Source organism: Citrus clementina, unplaced genomic scaffold (assembly GCF_000493195.1).
Source record: "Citrus clementina cultivar Clemenules unplaced genomic scaffold, Citrus_clementina_v1.0 scaffold_9, whole genome shotgun sequence".
Taxonomy (NCBI): Eukaryota; Viridiplantae; Streptophyta; class Magnoliopsida; order Sapindales; family Rutaceae; genus Citrus; species Citrus x clementina.
This window is the reverse complement of record NW_006261964.1, coordinates 2,731,880-2,753,235: the sequence shown is the minus strand read 5'-3', so window position 1 is coordinate 2,753,235 and position 21,356 is coordinate 2,731,880. Positions and strand designations below refer to the sequence as shown.

At 35.6% G+C, this 21,356-nt stretch overlaps 2 protein-coding genes across 4 annotated transcripts; both read left to right on the top strand.

Moving 5' to 3' along the window:
- The first annotated feature begins 7,116 nt into the window (after positions 1-7,116).
- Positions 7,117-10,065, top strand: LOC18032209 (endo-1,3;1,4-beta-D-glucanase). Its single transcript, XM_006419721.2, has 7 exons — positions 7,117-7,342; positions 7,709-7,730; positions 8,256-8,379; positions 8,486-8,576; positions 8,710-8,799; positions 9,065-9,165; positions 9,735-10,065. Exons 1-7 carry the CDS (start codon positions 7,195-7,197, stop codon positions 9,873-9,875), a joined length of 717 nt encoding a protein of 238 aa, XP_006419784.1. The 5' UTR covers positions 7,117-7,194; the 3' UTR covers positions 9,876-10,065.
- A 4,210-nt stretch (positions 10,066-14,275) lies between these two features.
- Positions 14,276-19,910, top strand: LOC18032214 (mitogen-activated protein kinase 15). Of its 3 annotated transcripts, XM_024178235.1 has the most exons (11): positions 15,348-15,678; positions 15,828-15,832; positions 16,082-16,490; positions 16,651-16,778; positions 16,893-16,952; positions 17,339-17,488; positions 17,620-17,775; positions 17,864-18,075; positions 18,520-18,621; positions 18,773-18,933; positions 19,219-19,910. In XM_024178235.1, exons 1-11 carry the CDS (start codon positions 15,573-15,575, stop codon positions 19,497-19,499), a joined length of 1,770 nt encoding a protein of 589 aa, XP_024034003.1. In that variant the 5' UTR covers positions 15,348-15,572; the 3' UTR covers positions 19,500-19,910. The 3 variants fall into 3 exon arrangements, with proteins under 3 accessions (XP_006419783.1, XP_024033935.1, XP_024034003.1); XM_006419720.2 differs by lacking the exons at positions 15,348-15,678; positions 15,828-15,832 and adding an exon at positions 14,276-15,063 and having other exon boundaries at positions 18,773-18,924; XM_024178167.1 differs by lacking the exons at positions 15,348-15,678; positions 15,828-15,832 and adding an exon at positions 14,276-15,063.
- The last annotated feature ends 1,446 nt before the right edge of the window (positions 19,911-21,356 follow it).

The window sequence follows — 21,356 nt, the reverse complement described above, 5'->3', positions numbered from 1 at the left end:
TAATATTAGACATTGATATGTAAAATATTGATACACATATGTCTATCAATATTTTACATATTTACACTATTAAAGTTATAAATCTATATAGAATTTTGTGAATGAAACATTATTATGCATATGCTCATCCTTCTTTTGGCAAAAAAAAAAAAAAAGCAAAAGAAGAAAAAAAAAGAGAATTATATCTAATATTTAAACTTTAATGATGAGAATTTATAAATTAATTTAAAATAATAACATAATTATGTCACTAATTGGATAAATAAGTGAAGATAATTAATTTGAATTTAATTTTAAAAAAAGATATCAATCCCGATCCAATCCTTTTAAAAATTTTATTAACTTTAATTATTCATATCTATTTATTCATGTATTGTAATTAGGTCGCGTCAAATTTTATTTTCCCAGCTCTAATGTTATGTATGTAATACGTCACATTTTCGTTTGTTTGTATTCTTATTTTTGTTATATAAAGGCATGGACCAAGCAAACATTTTTCCCAATCTCTGTACATGTGGCATGATACGAACCAGAAATACGAATTTGTTGTACTTTTCCAAATAAAATCAGGAAAATAAACAAATGCCGGATGCTACATGGAAATGACAAAAGTCACCAATGCCACGGCGTGATCCGGCCTTCAAACTTTCACCAACCGTAGGTCCCCCATTAACAGAACTTTTACCTGTATGGTCTCTCCATTGGATAAAAATAAAGGGTTATTTTTACTTACCTCCCCTGAGGTTTCACGTAATATCAATTTAATAGAAAGTATCTCCGTATTTTTACATCCCTCTTCTGCAGTTAGTATTTCCGTCAATTGACCGTTAGTGGACCAACAAGTGGACGAAAATACCCTTTCAAGGCTGAAAGGTACAATTTTCCAGCAAATTTGGCAGTGCAAGCATATTCAAAAGCCGAAAATACTGAAATCAAACATAAATTTCACAGTGCTTAGAAGTTGGAGATTTGGGGTCAAAAAAATTTTCTTCTCCCTGCTAATATTACCAGAACACATAAGCAACCCTGTATAGCTCACTGAAGAAGAAGACATTATATAAAAGGCAGTTGAATCCTGTAAAATAAAGAACGGAGCTTATGAATCAAACTCTTGTCTTTTCATTAACGTTGCTACATATATATATAGATGTACAACCCTAAAGAATAGAATCCTAACTAGAAAAGCATTACAGATTCATAATATATATACAAATCTAATTGCTTTAAATATGAAACCGAATTCTATATGACTTCTATATACAAAACCGAATGCTATACGAATTCTATACGTTAATACTCCCCCTCAAGGTGGAGCGTGGAGATCAACAACGCCCAACTTGCATATATGATGATGGAAAAGAGCATGTCCGAGAGGTTTTGTAAACACATCAGCTACTTGCATGGAAGTAGGAATATGCAGTGGTAATAACAATTTGGATTGCACACGCTCTCGCACGAAATGACAATCTAACTCAATGTGCTTTGTTCGCTCATGATAGACAGGATTCTCGGCGATATATAAAGCTGATTGATTATCACAATAGACAGTCATAGGATCATGTTGAAGGTGCCCCAAATCAGCAAAAAGTGCTCTAAGCCACTGTAATTCACATGAAAGATCAGCCAAGGAGCGATACTCAGCTTCTGCTGTAGATCGAGAGACCACATTTTGCTTCTTTGTTTTCCAAGATATAGGGCTGTCACCAAGGAAAGTACAATAACCAGTAACAGATCGGCGTGTAGTAGGACAACTACCCCAATCCGCATCACAGTAACCCCTGATATGTAAGTCACTTGTTGAAGATAATAAGATACCCTTGCCTGGTGAGCCTTTTAAATACCGAAGCACTCGAATGGCAGCATCCATGTGAGTAGTTCGTGGTTCATGCATAAATCGACTTAAAACATGCACTGCAAAGACAATATCAGGCCTGGTAACTGTGAGATAGATCAACCGACCTACAAGACGTCGATAGCTTGAGGGATTTGATAGAAGGTCGCCATCTGTAGATGAAAGCCGAAGTTGTTGTTCCATTGGAAAATGAGAAACTCGTCCAGCAAGTAAACCAGCATCTTTTAAAATATCCAGGGCATATTTTCGCTGACTCAAGAAAATCCCACGTGATGACCGTGCCACTTCTATCCCCAAAAAATACTTCAATTTCCCTAATGCCTTGATGTAAAATTTCTGTGCAAGGAAATCTTTAATTCTGCTAACCTCGGCAGCATCATTCCCTGCTACGATAATATCATCAACGTAAACTAACACAAAGGTTGAAAATTTGGCATTAGTTTTTACAAATAATGAATAGTCAGCTTTAGATTGGCGAAAACCAGCTTGTTGAATGGTAGCAGAAAACTTGGAAAACCAATTTCTGGATGCTTGTTTTAATCCGTAGATAGATTTGTTGAGTTTGCAGACTAGATGCTCCCCCTGCTTAGAAAAACCTTGTGGTACTTGCATATAAACTTCTTCCTCTAAATCTCCTTGTAAAAAAGCATTGCTTACATCTAATTGTTCTAAAATCCATCCCTTAACAGCCGCAAGAGAAAGTAAAGCTCTCACAGTGACAAGCTTAGCAACCGGTGAAAAAGTAGCATGATAATCAATGCCTTCTGTTTGAGTATATCCCTTAGCAACTAAACGAGCTTTGTAACGCTCAATGGTGCCATCGGATTGATATTTAATTTTGTAAACCCATCTGCTGCCAATAGCCTTTTTACCATCCGGCAAATGAGTTAGAGTCCACGTATTATTTTTCTCAAGAGCTGTTATCTCATCCTCCATGGCTTTGCGCCACTCAGGTAACTTGACTGCCTCATGAAAAAAACTTGGTTCGGTTGTAGAGGTAATGGCAGACAAAAAAGACTTATGTGCTGGAGAAAAACGATGATAAGAAATAAAATTGTGAAGAGGATATTTCTTACCTGGAGACGAAGAAATAAGATCAGCAGGGGTAGAATTGTGAGAAGCCAGAGTACAATAATCGTGAAGGTAAGCTGGTGGGCGTCTATCACGTTGGGGTCGTGTGGGAGTTTGGATAGTTTGGTTGCCTAAAGAAAGTGATGAATCTAAGGTTGCATCTGCTGGTGAACTAGGCTGTTGGGTAGGTGATGTTTCAGTGATGATGTGTTCATGAGTGGTGTTAGGAGAAGAAGAATTGGTCACGGATGGATCTGTGTCTTGCAAAGGTGGGTCACGTTCATGAAGAGCATGTGATGAACTTATGTTGTCATTAGGAGAAGATGATAAAAAAATATTGGACTCGAAAAAATTTTCATCAAATAAAAACTCATTAGTGACATGTGTAGAAAAAACCGGTGATTTAACATCCTTAAAAGGAAAAATATGTTCATAAAAGAGAACGTCACGTGACACATAGATTGTCCTAGATTCAATATCATAAATCCGATATCCTTTTTGACTAAAAGGATAACCAATAAAAATTCCCATTTTTGCCCGTTGATCAAATTTATTTTTAACTTGTAAATTTTTGGCAAAACACAAGCAACCAAAAACTTTTAGGCGTGATAAATCTGGTGCTATACCAAAAAGCATTTCATGTGGGGTTTTTCCATTAAGAACATCACTAGGCAATTTATTGATCAAATACGCTACAGTAAGAACACACTCCCCCCAGAATTTAATTGGTAAATTGGCTTGAAAACGTATACCTCGCGCAACTTCGAGAAGATGGCGATGTTTACGCTCAACCACACCATTTTGTTGCGGTGTTCGAACGCAACTTCTTTGATGAATAATCCCTTGGTCTAAAAAAAATTTCTGTAATTCTTTAACAAGAAATTCAGTCCCATTGTCAGAACGCACAATTTTAATGTTAGCATTAAATTTTAATGTTAGCATTAAATTTTAATGTTAGCATTAAAACTAACCATAGGACAAGTTTTTGAAAAATGCTCTAAACGTCCAAGAGAAGGGTGGCCAAGTCTCCAATGCCAAAGATCAATCTCATGTGTAGAGGTGATTTGGGAGGTGAAAGAAAATGCAGCTGGAAGTTGGATGTAGAAAAGACCTTCACGAAGTCTACCCTTGCCAATCTGCTTCTTCGTGTATAGGTCCTGAAACTCACAAAAATTGGAAGAAAAAATTACCTTATATCTATTTGATTTGGTTAACTGACTAACAGACAGTAAATTAAACTTAAAACTCGGAATGTAAAATACTTTGTCTAATAAAAAATCTGGTGAAAAGGAGACTTTCCCTATGTGAGTGACTTGTGCTACTGTACCATCTGGTAATTGAACGTGAAGAGGAACATGACATGGTTCATAGGAATGCAAAAAATCTAGCGAACTACACATATGATTGGTAGCGCCTGTATCTATGATCCAAGTATGTGATAAAGAGGAATTAAGTGATATACCTGCAAGATTCGCAGTATGTAGGCTACCTGAAGAGGACAACATAGCTAGGAGTTTTTGATATTGCTCTTGAGTAAATATTGGTGCTTCGACGTCTTGATTGCTATTTGTTGCCAAGGCAGCTTTAATCTCATTTTTATTACCTTGTCCACGTCTTCTCCAATTTGGTGGATACCCATTTAACTCAAAACATTTTTGTTTTGTGTGGCCTAATTTTCCACAGTGTTCACACGATGGTCTGCCCCCATTTGCATTCAAGTTTCCTCCTCTGTTATCTACTGCAGAATTGTTATTCCAATTCCTATTTCCAAATGAATTTCGGCTTTGTGTTGTCAATGCTGCAGCTTCTGGAGATCCCCCTATAGCGTGAATATCTTGATGTTTTTCTTCTTGCCTCACAAGGGAATAAATTTTATTTGCATAAGGAAAAGGATCCATCAACAAAATCTGACTCCTCGTTGCTGCATATCTATCATGTAATCCTTGAAGAAACTCCATAGCTCGATCTAGTTGCTGCATTTGACTGACAGTTTTTGCATTCGCACAAGTACATGGTCCTACTTGTTGTAGAGAATTCAACTCATCCCAAAGCGCCTTCATGCGAGTATAATAAAGTGAAACAGATGCATCTCCTTGTCGTAAATTAGAGATGGCCTGTTTGAGTTCGTAGATTTTTGGCGCATTGGTCTGCTGAAAACGTTCTTGCAAATCCTGCCATACTTCTCTAGCAGACTGTGCATACAACACGCTTCCCGCAAGTTCATTTGATATGGAGTTCAACACCCAAGATCCAACAAGATCATTACAACGCTGCCATCTACCACCATCATCTTCATCTTCATCTGGTTTTGATATAGTTCCATCAACAAAACCGAGCTTGTTTTTCGCTCGTAAAGCCATAGTCATTGCCCTTACCCATGTACCATAGTTATCACCCGTGAGTAAAGGAGAGACCAAAACAGCAGTTGGACTATCTGATGGATGGACAAGGAAGACGTCATCCTCCTGTTTATTAAGGATGGCAGTTTGTTTTGATGATTGACTATCTGCCATGAGTATTTAAACAAAGGCAAAAGAACGAAGATAATAATTTGATAAGTGAGCAAAGCTCTGATACCATGTAAAATAAAGAACGGAGCTTATGAATCAAACTCTTGTCTTTTCATTAACGTTGCTACATATATATATAGATGTACAACCCTAAAGAATAGAATCCTAACTAGAAAAGCATTACAGATTCATAATATATATACAAATCTAATTGCTTTAAATATGAAACCGAATTCTATATGACTTCTATATACAAAACCGAATGCTATACGAATTCTATACGTTAATAAATCCGAATCAACCCACCCACCAGCACTAGTAGAGGATTACCCACCAAACGATTCATAAAAATATGAAGTTTATGCCGCAACAGAAGGATGATAAAACTTTCTGTAGCAGCATCCTCGGAAGCATTATTCTCTTCTGAATCGAATGTTGGGGGCCAAAGGAAAAGCAAGATAACGCGACGAGGATTTGACACACACACACAGACAGAGACAATTATACGAAGTATTCAAACTTTATGGCATGAAATCGTGGCATTTAAAACAGAGTCCCCAAGACAGCCACTCATACGAAGTATTCAAACTTTACCAGTAACCTTTCTCATCAAGACGAGGACAGACAGCGAAGGCCAACATTGTGGCAGCAGGGCCAGTACGAACACTGATTCCCGGAAGCTTTAAATGATCAGCAACAGTTTGAGAAAAGTGCATAACGCTGTCATAAACGATACACGAAAGCCGATCTTACGGATCCTCTGCTTTCAACATTTGTTGAATGCATTCAGTCAACAGTCCTTCACAATTCTTATTAAGAGCGGAAACGATGCCAAAATCCCCAAATGAGTCTTGGCTTTCAGGTAAGTTATCTGATATGGGTATGAATGTGAATTCAGGATAATTAGATAAGTTGGGAGAGTTGAATTTTGGGTGAATGATGGTGATTGAAAAGCCTTTTGGGTGAATGATGGTGATTGAAAAGCCTTTTGAGTGAAGGATGGTGGCAAGCTGAAGGATAGGATTTATGTGGCCTTGAAATGGATACAACACAAACACCAAGCGGCTGGCCTTTTGTTGTTCTTGTCTCTCCATTTTGTTTCTGTTGGTGCGGCTGAAAAAATGAAGACGAGGACTTAAATGGCTAATAATTAGGGAAACGAAATCGTGGGCTGCAACGGCGAGACATGGTGCGGCATGAAGGAATCACCGAGAGGGGTGACCGGATCAGAGAGGAAGTGGCTATTAGGCTGATTTGTGAATTTCTCTTGTCTTGTTGACTCGAATTAAACTGAAACCCAAATATAATTTTGGATGATAATTGGGGGTGAACTTTTCATGCAAGTGTAAATTGTGCAAGTATAAATCTTTTGCGTGCAAGTGTAAATCTTTTTGCAAAAGATTTACACTTTTTGTGAAGGTATTATTTTTCTGTTAATGATTTGGACCGGATAATGAAGTAATGCAGCAGGTTTTTCGCGATTACCCATATTATTACAGTGAACTTTTAAGTTTTTTTGAATTTTAAATAAACTTTTACGATTTTAACTTTGTGTATTGATGCTATATATAACTTTATACTAACTGTATGGGAGGAATGTAAAAATACAGAGATATTTTTTATTAAATTGATATTACGTGAAACCTCAGGGGAGGTATGTAAAAATAACCCTAAAAATAAAATCATAAAAGTAGTGGCGATATCAGAAGAGACTGTTTTCTAAACCGCTATGCTTACTAAGGAAGGTTGAGCAGAAGAAAAATGTCAGGTCCTCAGTGCTGTGCAAATCCACCGACATTGAATCCAAACGGTGGAGCAGGTCATGTTGAGAAACTCGGTGGACTCAACGCTTATGTCACTGGCTCTCCTGATTCCAAGCTTGCCGTTCTTCTCATTTCCGACATTCATGGTACTTGACCCATCTCAGTATTATATCCATTCACTTTTTATATTTTCACTGCAAGTTATGATCTGGGTTGCGTTTATTTGAGCAAAATATCATCTGGGCTGCTTTTGTTTTACTCTTTTGCTTTAGTTCTCTCTGTCTGTGTGTTTTAACGGTGTTTGCTGTATTTTTTTTTTCACTGGTTAAATTTCATTTCAAATTGTCCTCTCGGTTGCTTGTGTTTATGTAGATTTTGAATGCTTAATTAGGGTGTTTTTCGGTTCTCTTTGTCCTCCACTTGATTTCGTATTAATTCTACCTATTTTGTTCACCTTTATTTCTGTTCTCTATGAGCTTCTAATTCTCACTTGTCTTCGCCTTATCTTGCAGGTTATGAAGCTCCAAACTTGAGGTATGGCTTACTCAATTTCTTTCTTTTACAGCTAATTGATTTGTTTTATGCATTTAATAGGATAAATGATCACTAGATGTCATTCTAGTAGTGGTCCAAACGAATGCCATTCGGTTACACTCTAATCGAAGTGTGATTTGACCTCTTTCTTACCCAAATGACTTAATGAGATTTTGATAATGCTTTACAGCGAGATTAGATGGGGCTCTAATCCAATCGACTCTGCAAGAGAAATTTTGATAGAAAATCCCAAAGGGAATTATAAAAGAGGGAGAATTTGAGCATAATCAATAGTTTTTTCTTTCCATTAATTTGTTGATTCTGGAGTCATTAGTCCAGTTAAGCATATTTCAAGATGCTAATATAAGATTTATTTAATTGATATTTTTTACAATAACAATGGGTCAATGGTACTGTGATTTAGTATTTGTGTATAAATATGTGTATATCTGTCTGCTGGTTTGCTATTATATTGTTACCTTGTGTTCATCTAGGAGCTAACATCAGATGCTTGCTTCATTAAAGGAAGCTTGCAGACAAGGTTGCAGCAGCTGGATTCTACGTGGGAGTTCCTGACTTCTTTCATGGGGATCCATATGTAGCTGATGGTGGGAAACCTCTACAAGAATGGATAAAAGATCATGGTGTGGTTGGTTCCAGCCTGCTGATACTTGATCAAATGTATTTAATTATTTTATCTTGTTACAGAGGGCCATGTTAAAGTATCAGTACTGAGCCATTTATTTTTCTAATAGGATAAGGGATTTGAAGAGGCAAAGCCAGTTATTCAAGCTCTTAAGAGTAAAGGTATAACTTCAATTGGGGCTGCGGGCTTCTGCTGGGGCGGTAAGATAAATGTTCTGCCTTATTCATCTATTGTTTATTATAGTTTCATTATCATAGTCTCAAGATATTTTAACATATTGTAGCACTACCGTGTAGCTTCAACTAACTAATATCAACTCTATTTTCTTCTCAGCTAAAGTGGTTGTTCAACTAGCAAAACGTGAGTTCATCCAAGCTGCTGTGCTGTTACATCCCTCTTTTGTCACTGTAGATGATATCAAGGGTATGAATTCTTAGATATTCTGATGCTTGTTGTTTATAGCATTTTCAGCTTCACAGTATGTGTTTTCCGTGAGAAATAGCTTATGGTTGAACATGTATGCATTATTCTTACATATAAGTCCTTACATCAGTTTTGATCATTGTATTTGGTTGTCAGGTTGAGAGAAATTCTTTAAGTTTGTTTCTCTTTTTGTTGGACTGTTCTGTTAAGCTTTATTGTTTGCAAGTTTGGATTAAAAAATCATATTGTTCGGCTTTACCTTCAGGGGTTGAGGTTCCCCTTTCAATTCTAGGAGCCGAAATTGATCGCTTGTCTCCACCAGTTCTCGTGAAGGAATTTGAAGAGGCCTTAAATGCCAAATCTGGGGTATGGAAATCCAGTGCTTTGTTCTAATCTGTGTCTGTTTGTGATCTTTTGCTTTTTTTCCATTTAACTACTAGCAGGCATCTTCAGTTTCGAAGCAATGTTATATCAGTCTGTCCTTCTTCTGTTTTTGTTTCCACACATAGCAAATAAAAATTCATCTTAGGTTTGGAATGAATGAGACAGACATCAGGTATTTATTCTGGTTGGTGACATAAAACACGTGGATATTGACTGAGTAATGGGTTAGTGATCATGTGATGATGCCGTGTCTCTAAATTATTTTTGATTGAATGGGATTACCAATTACCATTTCAGTGGTCTAATTTGAAACTAATCCCAAAACCTTATTCCAAATACTTGGGGTCAGCATTCAGCAGCATGAAATTGCTTTTTGCCTTACCTCTCTATGGGGCAGCCATCAAATTGCTTTTCATATCCTTAATTTTCCTTGTCTTTCTTAGCCGTATATTTGTAACAGATTTGCATTCAAGTTTCAATCATTCTACTACTACCATTATTTTACCTTGTTGAATGCAGCTTGAATGACTTTTCCATTTGGTTCTTGTCAGGTTGATAGCTTTGTGAAAATATTTCCTAAAGTGGCTCATGGATGGACAGTGAGATATAATGTAGAAGATGAAACTGCTGTGAAGGCTGCAGAGGAAGCCCATCAAAACTTGCTGGAGTGGTTTGCCAAGTATGTCAAGTAACTGGATAGATAATAGTAGTGCTCGTTGTATGAAGACTTGAAACTCTATTTATCATGTATGAATAATTGAATACCTATGCGGACTTTTTATTGAGTGTGATTTTCATGTCGAATTCAATAAAAGCATATCTGATGAACGAAAAATTGGTAGTTCGGTACCTTATGTTTTGGTCTAGATGTGGTCAGGCTTTTGCTGAAGGGTGTCTGTTGCACTCTTCTTATGCTGCTGCTGCTGTTTCTTGATCCAATATTTCCTGAAATTTTTTCTCTTAAAGATGCTGAATTTTGGAAGATTGATGAATGTGCTACAAAATCTTGATCAATAAAAACTTTTGTTATCCTAGGAATTGAACCTTGAACATAGTACTCAGGCCAGGTGTGCTGTCTACCTTTTGTTGCTTTTTGATGATTAGTTTTGAATCCTGGATGAATATGTAGTGCTGGCCATGTGTAATAACTTCAATAGTTCAATATCTATTTATTGTCAGGGACTAAAAACTACCCAGACTTATTAGCATGTGTGATTTTTGTAGAAAACAATGAATAAAATCGTGTCCAGTGAGTAAGAAATCAGCACCATATGTATTGAAATTTGCTCATATTTTCGCTGAGGCAGTGCATCGCTGAAGCCCATTGTATGCATGTATGTGTTTGTGTATATATACATATTAACTGATCTTATTATAAGTTGTGGACAAGTGTTGTCTTTTGAAGAGTAGGGAGAAAGGAATAGAAAGTTTAAGCAATCTTATTTAAAATCTGTAGTGAAAAACAATGGCACGAAGGAAAAGGCTCCTTGTGCCATGTGGTAGTGGGATTGTGAAACTCACTAAGCAAGAGATATATATGTATGTGGTGCTCTTTCCAACTCAGTAATGGCCACTTTATTTTGGTGTTTATCAACTGAAGACATCAAATGGATATCGCTATCTCTTACTTGCTTCATTTACACGTATTGTTAAAGAAAGCCATGGATCCCAAAAAGAGGGAAAGTTGAAACAGACAAGATGAAAAATGAACGGATGATTTTTCCAGGGCTGCTCCCAGTGTGCGTGTGGTGGGCATTTCACAGTGTTTTTTATTCACATAAGACGTGAGGGCACGATAATTTATATTGGACACTTGAAAGCCCAAGGGCCACACATAAGATAAAGTTAAGTTGGCTTTAGATAAAACAAACCCCCATTCCAAATTTCAAAATTCACGCAGGAAAAAAGGGGATTTTTATTTAATGAATGATTTCATATCTTGTTCCGGGGTTGTTGGAGGATTTGAGAACCACGGTCTAAATAAATGTTTGACCGAATTAGGAAGTTGATAGGCATAACTACGGGTGAGAGAAAAAATCATGAAAAAAATTATGTACAATTGTTCTGTGGGCTGAACTCAAAACACACAACATTGGTAAGATTGACCATTTTTATAATTTTCATTATATGATTCACAGCTTCTTTAAAAATAAAAAAAGAGTTTTCTAGACAGTAGCAATTATATCTTAATTTGAATTTCAACTAATATAATATTGATGGTTAAGTTATTTTATAAATTATAAAATTTATTATTTAATAAATGAGCGACATGTAATATTAGAATTAAACTCTCTCAATTAAGAATTATGTATGATTGTGTGCAGTTTATTTACAAATCTTTCTCCCTTACGAAATGCGAGTGAAGCAGAGACATCCCTCATCTGTGACAATTACTTGTTTGGGCACGTACTTTATTGATTGAATGTAATAATCTAAGTTCTAGTTCTGTATATCTGATTATAAATATTAGTGTAATATCTACTGTAATAACAGTTGTAAAACAGTTGTAAATAACTGTATAAATAATAATATGATGTGTAATCAATATTAAAAAGATATTTACAATATTATTATTGTTAAATACATTTGAACCTCGATTTAGCTAGACTTGATCTTTCAGGTCTGCTCCCACGGAAATGATGACGTCGCTAACTATAATATAATCGATTTAAGTGAGTTATTTTTTGGAAAATAAAGAAAATTGAAATGAATTTTATATTAGGAAGAGCAGAGGAAAAAAATAATGAAAAGAAAGAAGAAAAAAATCAAAAAGAGGTGACGTGGGTCCGTTATTGTAATTGCGAACAGCTCAACGGACACAAATAACAGCTCTTGGTCATCACGCGGCGAGACAGTCCGCGAGGCGCGTGGCGTGGCATGCAAGTGGAGAGCGAGCTGGGTCGCGCGTTCTCTTTCCACACACAACGCGTCCTTCTCCTTCTCTTGCTGCCAAGAGTGGGCCCGCTTTCCGGAAATGGCAGTCGGTTACGGCACGGTCACAGGCTGTGCGCGTGGACTTTGCAATTACTCCAATTTTTTAGTAAATTCCCCTGGCTTTCTATTCACTTTCACTTTTTGTCTGCCCAATTTTGGCCCTTCTTTGCTGCAGAATTTTCATTTTTAATCGGCTATGATGGTGCATGATTTTGTGCGTTACTTATTCAATAATCTGACGTGGTTGATTAATACTATCACGGCAATGCAGTATTATTAATGTAGAGCTTTCTTCTTCCTCCTCTTTTACATTGTTGGATAATAATTAAATTCTCATCTCATTTGTGTGAATTTTAAGAGATTTTACTAATTAAATCAATTTTATGGAGCTTGTCAAGAATTGTTTTAGCAGCTTATATCTTTGATTTATGAAAATCTTTTTTACACTAGAGGTACTACATCATTAGTATGACAAAAAAACTACATAATAAAATTATAGTGCATTAAATGAAATTTACACATACCATAATATTATACTTAAAACCTTATCACAAAATCTTTTTTTAAAGAGAAATTATCATTCGTATACCCTATATTTGCTCTGTTATCAAAAATACTATAATACTTTAAGGGTATATCAATCGTCCACCCTAAGTTGACGAAATGTACCAGCCGACCACCAAATTGTTAATTGCCGTTTGAAAGTTAACGGAATTACAGTGAATTAACAATGTTATCCTTGAAAAATATCACTTCTATATTCTTAAATTCTCTTTTTATCACTTGTATTATATGAAAAGACAAGATTACTCTTCTAACGTTATCATATTTAAACGACAACTAACTGTTTGGTGGTCGGCTAATACATTTTGTTAATTTAAAGTGAACGATTGACACACCTTCAAAGTGTTGTAGTATTTTTTATAATGGAATAAACTAAGGGTATACAAATGATAATTTTTCTTTTTTAAATATTCTATTACATATATGAACAGATATCGTTTATGTTAATACTTTACTACACTGAAACAAAAATGTGAATACTAACAATTTTTATGTCATATAATCCCACTCACCTCCCAAGCATACCATTTTCATGTCATTTATTGAAGTGTTACATGATACATAATACTATGCATGTCTATATATATATATATATATATATATATATATATCATCACATCATCATGTCAATTCATGCATGGAGAGGATAAGACACACACTAAATTTATGAGGTCATTATCTGCCATATATATAAATGTGTGTGAATTTTGGTTTTGACAAATAAACCGACGATTCTTTCAATCAAAGCCCATGTGCCGCCACATGGACATCCATCCTGTCAAGTTTTCACCATGTTTCTCATCTTCATCCCCTTCCAGCGTCACAACATTGCTTCAAAATTCTTCTTTATCTCTTTGCATTACCCAATTGGATAAATGGACCTTGGAACGTGCACGTATAAATTTGTGTATTTGGAAATCCAAACTTACGTTTATTTTTCATATGAGTTTCTATAAATAAATTGATTGTACATACTACACTTCTAAGCATATCATTTTTCGGATCGTAACATTTATGCACAATCATTTCATGAGCATGCTGCTCAAAGGGTACTTGGGTTTATAACATAGTATCAATAACGTGTCCCTATCCAAACAAAGATAAAGCAAATTGTCAACACTTATTGATCAATTGCTTATAATATTATTTTAGTTGCTAAAGCACCACCTGGCAGCAAGCTGTCTACACTATGCACAGTTCAAATCACATTGTTAATTTATTGTATGGTTTATTCACAAAGGACTGCAAAATCAGTTTCAGCCATTCATGCGATTCACCAATTCTCTATCTTATCTCTTCTTTCCCACCACCCCAAAATTAATCACTTATATAATTAAAAGTATATAAACAAAACAATCAATTTAACCTCTTTTCCTTTTTGGGTAAAAGCCGCTGCACTAATCACTAATCACCATTCACCAATCACCTCAGATAAAATATAAACAACCAAAAAGGGAAAGTTAAAAAGAGTGATCATAAAAATTTACGTGGGGCAGACTGGTATTTTTACAGGTAATATGATCAAAGTTTTGTGGCAGAATGGTCTTTTCACAAAACATATTAAATATTACTATAGCAAATGAAAAAAGAAAAAAATCTCATTCCGTCGCTTGTTCTCCTCTCTCTCATTCACAAAAAGGCTTTTCAACTCGGAACAAGTACAGAACAACAGCACACGTAAATTTCCATTCTCTCTTAAGCCAGCTTAAGATCCAAAACAACAAAAGCACTTTCCATAAAAGCAGAAGCGCTTTCGTTATTCTTCTCCATCTCTTCATCTGATCAAACGCATAAGTTTTAAAATTCTCAAAACAGTAACTCTTTTTTTTTTTTGTTTACGTATATACCCATTTGTTTTCTCACGACGCAAAGCAAAAGAAATAGTTATTATCGTCTCCAACCTTCAGTTAGATTCTCACAAAGTTAAGTTTTTCCGCTTAAAAAATTAAAAATAAAAAATAAACTTGATCTGTTATCGCTCTTTTTCCAGCTACATTTAGACGACTCCGCCATTATCTTTTGGCCACTCTGTGTTTTCAAGTATTCTCTTTGTTTGATTCCTTCTTTACTTAAAGAAAAAAAAAACAAATTAACATTTAGTATCTGGGTCCTTGTTTGGGTTCAAAAGTTTGTTGCTTTAGCCTTCTTTAAAGATTAGGTTTTTCCGTTTATTGCTTTTTTTAGCTCTTCTTTGTGATCTTGCCATTTTAGCGAGAGTTTAGTGTTCTTTGTTTTCTGGATACTTTTGTTTTAGTGGAATTTGGGATTTGGTTATCTGGATTTGTGTGATCTTGTGGCTGGAGTTGCTGCTCAAGTTGATTTGTTTGCTTTGAAAGATCTTGATGCTTTGTTGCTAAGATGCAGCCTGATCAAAGAAAAAAGGTGAGTTCAATCATTTCCTAGATGTGCGTGTGCTTTTGTTTATTTATAATTATTGTATGCGAATGTGTGTAGATTTGTGTTAGTTGCTATCATTCGCGCAAGATCTTAACGAGTAGTATTGAGGGCATAATCTGTTGTTAATGTTTAGTTCATTGGTAATTTGATTTGTTACTTGGCATTGGGGGAAAAAAATCTCAGTTTGTTCTCTATTATGCTTAAAAATTTTGTGGTCCAATTGTAATGGAATATTTTTGTTGTATAGTGGGTATAATTCTTGTATCTGGATAGGAAGGATCAGCATGTCATCTTCATGTCTCACGTTCTCTGTCACATAGTTATATCCCCTTCTGTAATTTTGTGGACCCTATCATTCTTGTCATGTAAGAATTTCATAGTGTGTTTGCTTCACTGTGTGTTTTGGGTTGAGAATTGGTTTAGGAACTGTAAATGGCATATTACTTGTTATATGAGATATATCACTTCTCGTTACAGATTGTGGAAGATGGCAAATGGCAACCACAACTTTGTGTTCTAATATTTCTCCCATTCTTTTGTATGCCTTTGTGTTTATGAAGTTGCCGTTGCCCTGGAGGAGAAATGTTATATTAAATGATAGTTAAATACTCCCTTTTTCAGGGTCATTAACTGATGTCCTCATAGTCAATGATTGTAGTCTTTTTTCATTTACTTTACTGTATGTATTGTTTTTACCTCAAGGTATTCCTTTGACCACTATACTAAACCTTGGTGATGAGAGGTTGCAGACAAGGTGTGTAGCCAAATTTAAGTTCTTGGATTTCTTCATACATTGTTTGATTGGAGATGGAACTCATTAAAATCAATAATTACTTGGACAATGTCCGCAAATTTTTGTGATACTAAGCATAGTTGCCAGTGTTGGTGGTACATGCATGTTGTATATTTTGGTAGTATTGGATTTATATTTGTTGCACAAGTTGATTTGATTTGATATGAATAATACTTAGTGGGTTGCTTATATATACTTGTGGTATTGCAGTCATCTGCAGATGTGGACTTTTTCACTGAGTATGGGGAAGGTAGCAGGTACAAAATAGAGGAAGTAATAGGTAAAGGAAGCTATGGTGTGGTTTGCTCAGCATATGACACGCGTACTGGAGAAAAGGTTGCAATTAAGAAAATCAATGATATATTCGAACATGTTTCTGATGCCACCCGCATCCTTCGTGAGATAAAACTTCTTAGACTCTTGCGTCATCCAGACATTGTTGAGATCAAACACATCTTGTTACCTCCTTCCAGAAGGGAATTCAAAGACATATATGTTGTTTTTGAACTCATGGAATCTGATTTACACCAGGTTATTAAAGCAAATGACGATTTGACTCCAGAACACTACCAGTTTTTTCTTTATCAGCTTCTACGAGGTCTGAAATACATCCACACAGGTTAGATCTTATTCTTTCATTGGAGAACATCTCTTCCTCTTATGTGCTTGTGGTACATTTAGAATTGTGGATGTGGCTCATGTAAGGAAATTACTCTCGGTAGTCTCTAATGGACATTCCAGTCTGAAATTTTATTTTTCAATCTGTTATGTTTTTGTAGCAAATGTCTTTCACCGGGATCTGAAGCCCAAAAATATCTTAGCAAATGCCGACTGTAAACTCAAGATCTGTGACTTTGGACTTGCAAGGGTTGCTTTCAATGATACTCCTACTGCTATATTCTGGACAGTAAGTTCTCTATAAGCCTGCAATATATATGGAAATTAATTTTTAAATGGTCTACAGAATGTTGGTTCTTGGTCTGTTGGTGCAAATAATATTTATGGTTCCTTGTACTAACAGGACTATGTTGCGACAAGATGGTACAGAGCGCCTGAATTATGTGGATCCTTTTTCTCAAAGGTGCAAGAATTATTACCCCTTACCATTTCCTTAGAAGTAACTTGATCCATGCATCTGGTATCGTGATTCTTGTGCTGTATCAAACAATCATTTTTGAGTGCTTATACCTTTCTGTGTGCGTGTGTAAACTCATGAATTTGAAAAGCCTCCAATAACACTTTTTTCCTTCCTATTATTCCCACAGTGCTATTTTCTTAGTGTGTTATTTGGAGTAGATTCTTCCTTACTAGTTGGATCGATAATATCCTATAACAATTTTAACTTACCTGGTTGTCTATTGGATTGGAGCATAATTAAGATCAAAGTATGGTCATTTTGGCAGAACAGAATTCTCTCATAAATTTTAATTTTGCATGTCTTTCTAATCACCCTCGTTTTGCTTACAGTATACACCGGCAATAGATATATGGAGCATTGGGTGCATCTTTGCTGAGCTTTTAACTGGGAAGCCTCTTTTCCCTGGGAAGAACGTTGTCCATCAGCTAGACATCATGACTGATCTGTTGGGAACTCCATCTCCCGAAGCCATTGCCAGGGTCTGTTTGCTATTAAACATCATTTGGTGTGGCTATGATGGTTTTATGTGCAGTGTTGCTCCGTTTTGCTTCTTGGTCTTTGCAATTTTTTTTTTTTTTTTTTTCCTGAAGTATTGATACTACACTGTCAGGTACGCAATGAAAAAGCTCGGAGATACTTAAGCAGTATGCGAAAGAAGAAGCCAATCCCTTTCTCCCAGAAGTTCCCCAATGCAAATCCACTTGCACTTCGATTACTAGAAAGAATGTTGGCGTTTGAGCCCAAGGATCGGCCTACTGCAGAGGAGGTGATTATTAGTGGCTCTTTTTCTACTTCTTTACTTATATACCCTTCTTCTAACAGATGTCCTGTTGTGTCCTCCTTCATTGTATTAGGCCCTTGCAGATCCATATTTTAAGGGTTTAGCTAAGGTTGAGAGAGAACCTTCTGCTCAACCAGTTACCAAGATGGAGTTTGAATTCGAGAGACGAAGGATAACAAAAGAAGATGTAAGAGAGCTCATATATCGAGAAATTCTTGAATACCATCCTCAAATGCTGAAAGAGTTCTTAGAAGGTTCTGAGCCAACGGGTTTCATGTATCCAAGGTAGTTTATGGAAACCAATTAATTGTGTTACTGCTTGAAACACCCTTGTTCATGTTGATTTCATTTCAACCTTAGACATTGTTAGGAAATTATATTGTCTAGTTAATCTTTCATGAACCTTTTATATTTTTGCTGGGCACCTTCCTGTGCCGTTGTCATTAATTGTTGATGATACTTATACATTTGCATTAACTTTGTTCTCAATAAATTGCATTTTCGGGGGGGGCAATTGTTTTCAGTTGCATAGAAAAATCTATGTGGTTTTCTGTTGGATTTTATTTGGAACTTCTTATTTGAGAAGGTCCTTTTGGATTTGGTGTTTCTAATTCAATATTAGAATATCATGCTGCTTTAAACAGCCTCAAATTTGAAATTTTCTCTGTTTTGAAGTATGATGAAAGCATGTGCTGTGGAAGTTGTTATTTAATTATATACTCTTTGCAGTGCCGTTGACCATTTCAAGAAGCAGTTTGCTTACCTCGAGGAGCATTATGGAAAGGGCTCTACTGTTGCTCCACCTGAGAGGCAACATGCATCATTACCCAGGTATCTACATCTTTGCAAATTTGGTATGCTGCTATCCATCTATAGGCTTCACTTCTCCTGTTTATATCATCAAATATGTGTCTGTATCACTGCTATATGTGCTCTTTTATTTGTCATTTCCGAGTATGCTTATGAGATTTTATGTATGCAGACCATGTGTATTGTACTCTGATAAAACGGTACAGAATTCAGCAGCTGTTACAGATGATCTTTCCAAATGCTCCATTAAAGAAGTTGAGAAACCACCTATGGATAGGACATCTGGGATACCTATGGCAAGGCTCCCCATTCAAGTTCCACAGGGTATGCAAGGCAAGAATTATTTTATTTTGATCCTAGGATTTTACAGCATGATTTTTAAAATATGTTTCTACTCACGTTAAATTTTATCTCTCAGTGGTGGTTTCTTACTGAATGCTAACCCAATGTCTATCACTTTCATTCAGCTTCTTGACACTTTCTGTAACTTCTGTAACACAGTACTTTAATCTGCCAAAAAAAAAAAAAACAATTGTAATGGCTATTGGTTGAAAATGTAATTTTTCAAGCCTGCACGTTTATAATATACTGTCTGCTAAATGATTTTTGATGTAGCAGGTGCCGCAAGACCTGGGAAAGTCGTCAGTTCAGTGTTGCGTTACAACAATTGTGGAGCAGCAGCAGCTGCAGAGGCTCTTGATCAGCGGAGAGTGGTTAGGAATCCTGCTGTTTCAACTCAATATGCTGCCAGTTCATATCCAAGAAGAAGCTCAGCATGTAAAAACGAGAGGGTGAATGATGAATCTGTTGAAGGTTCCAATGGATTGCAGCCAAAGCCTCAGTACATAGCAAGGAAAGTTGCTGCTGCCCAAGGTGGTTCTGGAAGCAACTGGTATTGATTCATTGCTATGTCGTTCCAACAGTGGACTCAACCGTCTACACTCCGCTTGATGATGCTAGTTACACATCATCCAAGATTGATCTGCTCGCAAGTGGTAAATATCAGACACGGTATGTTTTCCTGGTGCTACATACCATCTCAGAGTTTAAAGGATTAGGAGTTTGATATTTTATGTTGGAGAAAGCCCTAAAAGTTGTAATTTATAGCACTAACTGAAAACGTAGGAGGGGTTAGTTCGGGTTCAACTGTCCACGACCCTCTTCCTGTATGATGAGATCGATAACCAAGATACAAGGGATCTCTAATGTGATAACATATCTGGAAAAGGCAGGGCAATTCGTTGATTGCAAAGTTCTGATGTCTCCTAATTCTTTTCAAATTGATTTATAAGTTATTACCTCTTGTTCCACATTTCTTGTTTGATTTTGGGCCACAACCATTACGGTTAGTTTGCTACTGAAAAAATAAGTGCATCTATTTTCATTTCCTCTCCATGGACGTAGAGAAAATTGTATTAACTTTCATCGATGTTCGAACATGTATCTGTCGGCTTTTTGCACCATGTACGGACTCTTGCTTACCAGGTTGATGTAAAATTCAGTTTGATATCCTTTAATAAGATTGCCAGTCAAATCCTGGGGCGTCTGAATTTCAACACATAAGCAGCTGTTAGTTTGATAACTCAAGTTAAATGGGTGACCTGGGATCCCCGAACTACGATTCGAGAAAGACCAGATAAATTATTTAAATAAACACACACATTACACAGCTACGAGACAGCCCGGTGCTTCCAAATGTGAAATGATGGGCATTCTTCAAAAGTCTTTCACCAGGGACGCCACTAACCCCCTTCCATGATCCCACAGATTTTGGAGTTTCATGACGTCTTTTTGATTTCGAAACCTTTAGAAATGTAATAAATTTCGAGTACATCAGAACCAATAATGTTCCTGTTTCTTTTACTCGTTTCTCATATTTTGTACCTGTTTGGGATTAAGTTATTTTATTAATTTAAGTACAAATTTACCAAAAATTTTACCTAATATATTCGTAATCATTGGTAAAAAAATTATATGCATATTTTGAATTGTTTGGTGACCTCATCACCATCGGGTACAAGTTATGGTATTTGTTGGTTGGCTAACTATAAATGGTAACCGAATGTAACAGTAATACTATGTTTACATAGTTGTCATTAGAGCTGACCAAATAGATCACGGCGTCGTATTAGTTTCGTGTCGTGTCATATTTAGGTTGATCTAAACATGACTTATTTAATAATCGTATCAAAATATTAAGATTCTAACTCGACACGAAAAATAAACGAGTTATCGAATAACCCACTTAATATCTATATATTTAATAAAATTTACATCAAATATTTGCACACTGTTGAAGTTTTAATTACATATATGCAAATAATATTTATATCTATATTATAAATATACATATATATTAATATTTTATACATTTACATTATTGAAGTTATAAATCTATATAAAATGTTGTAAATGAAACAATGTGTAATCGTGTCATTGATTGAATAAATGAGTGAAGAACTTTAACCCACTCAATTTATACACACATAAAATTTAACAATATTATAAAATATACATATCTACCAAAATACTACATATTTATATTATTACAGTTTTAATTACATATATGCAAATAATATTATATATCAATATTATAAATTATACATATCTACTAATATTTTACATATTTACACTATTAAAATTATAAATTTACATAAAATTTTATAACTAAAATATTATGTAATCATGTCATTGATAAAGTAAATAGATTACGAACTTTAACCTTAACCCAATTCAGAAAATAATAGTGTCCACCC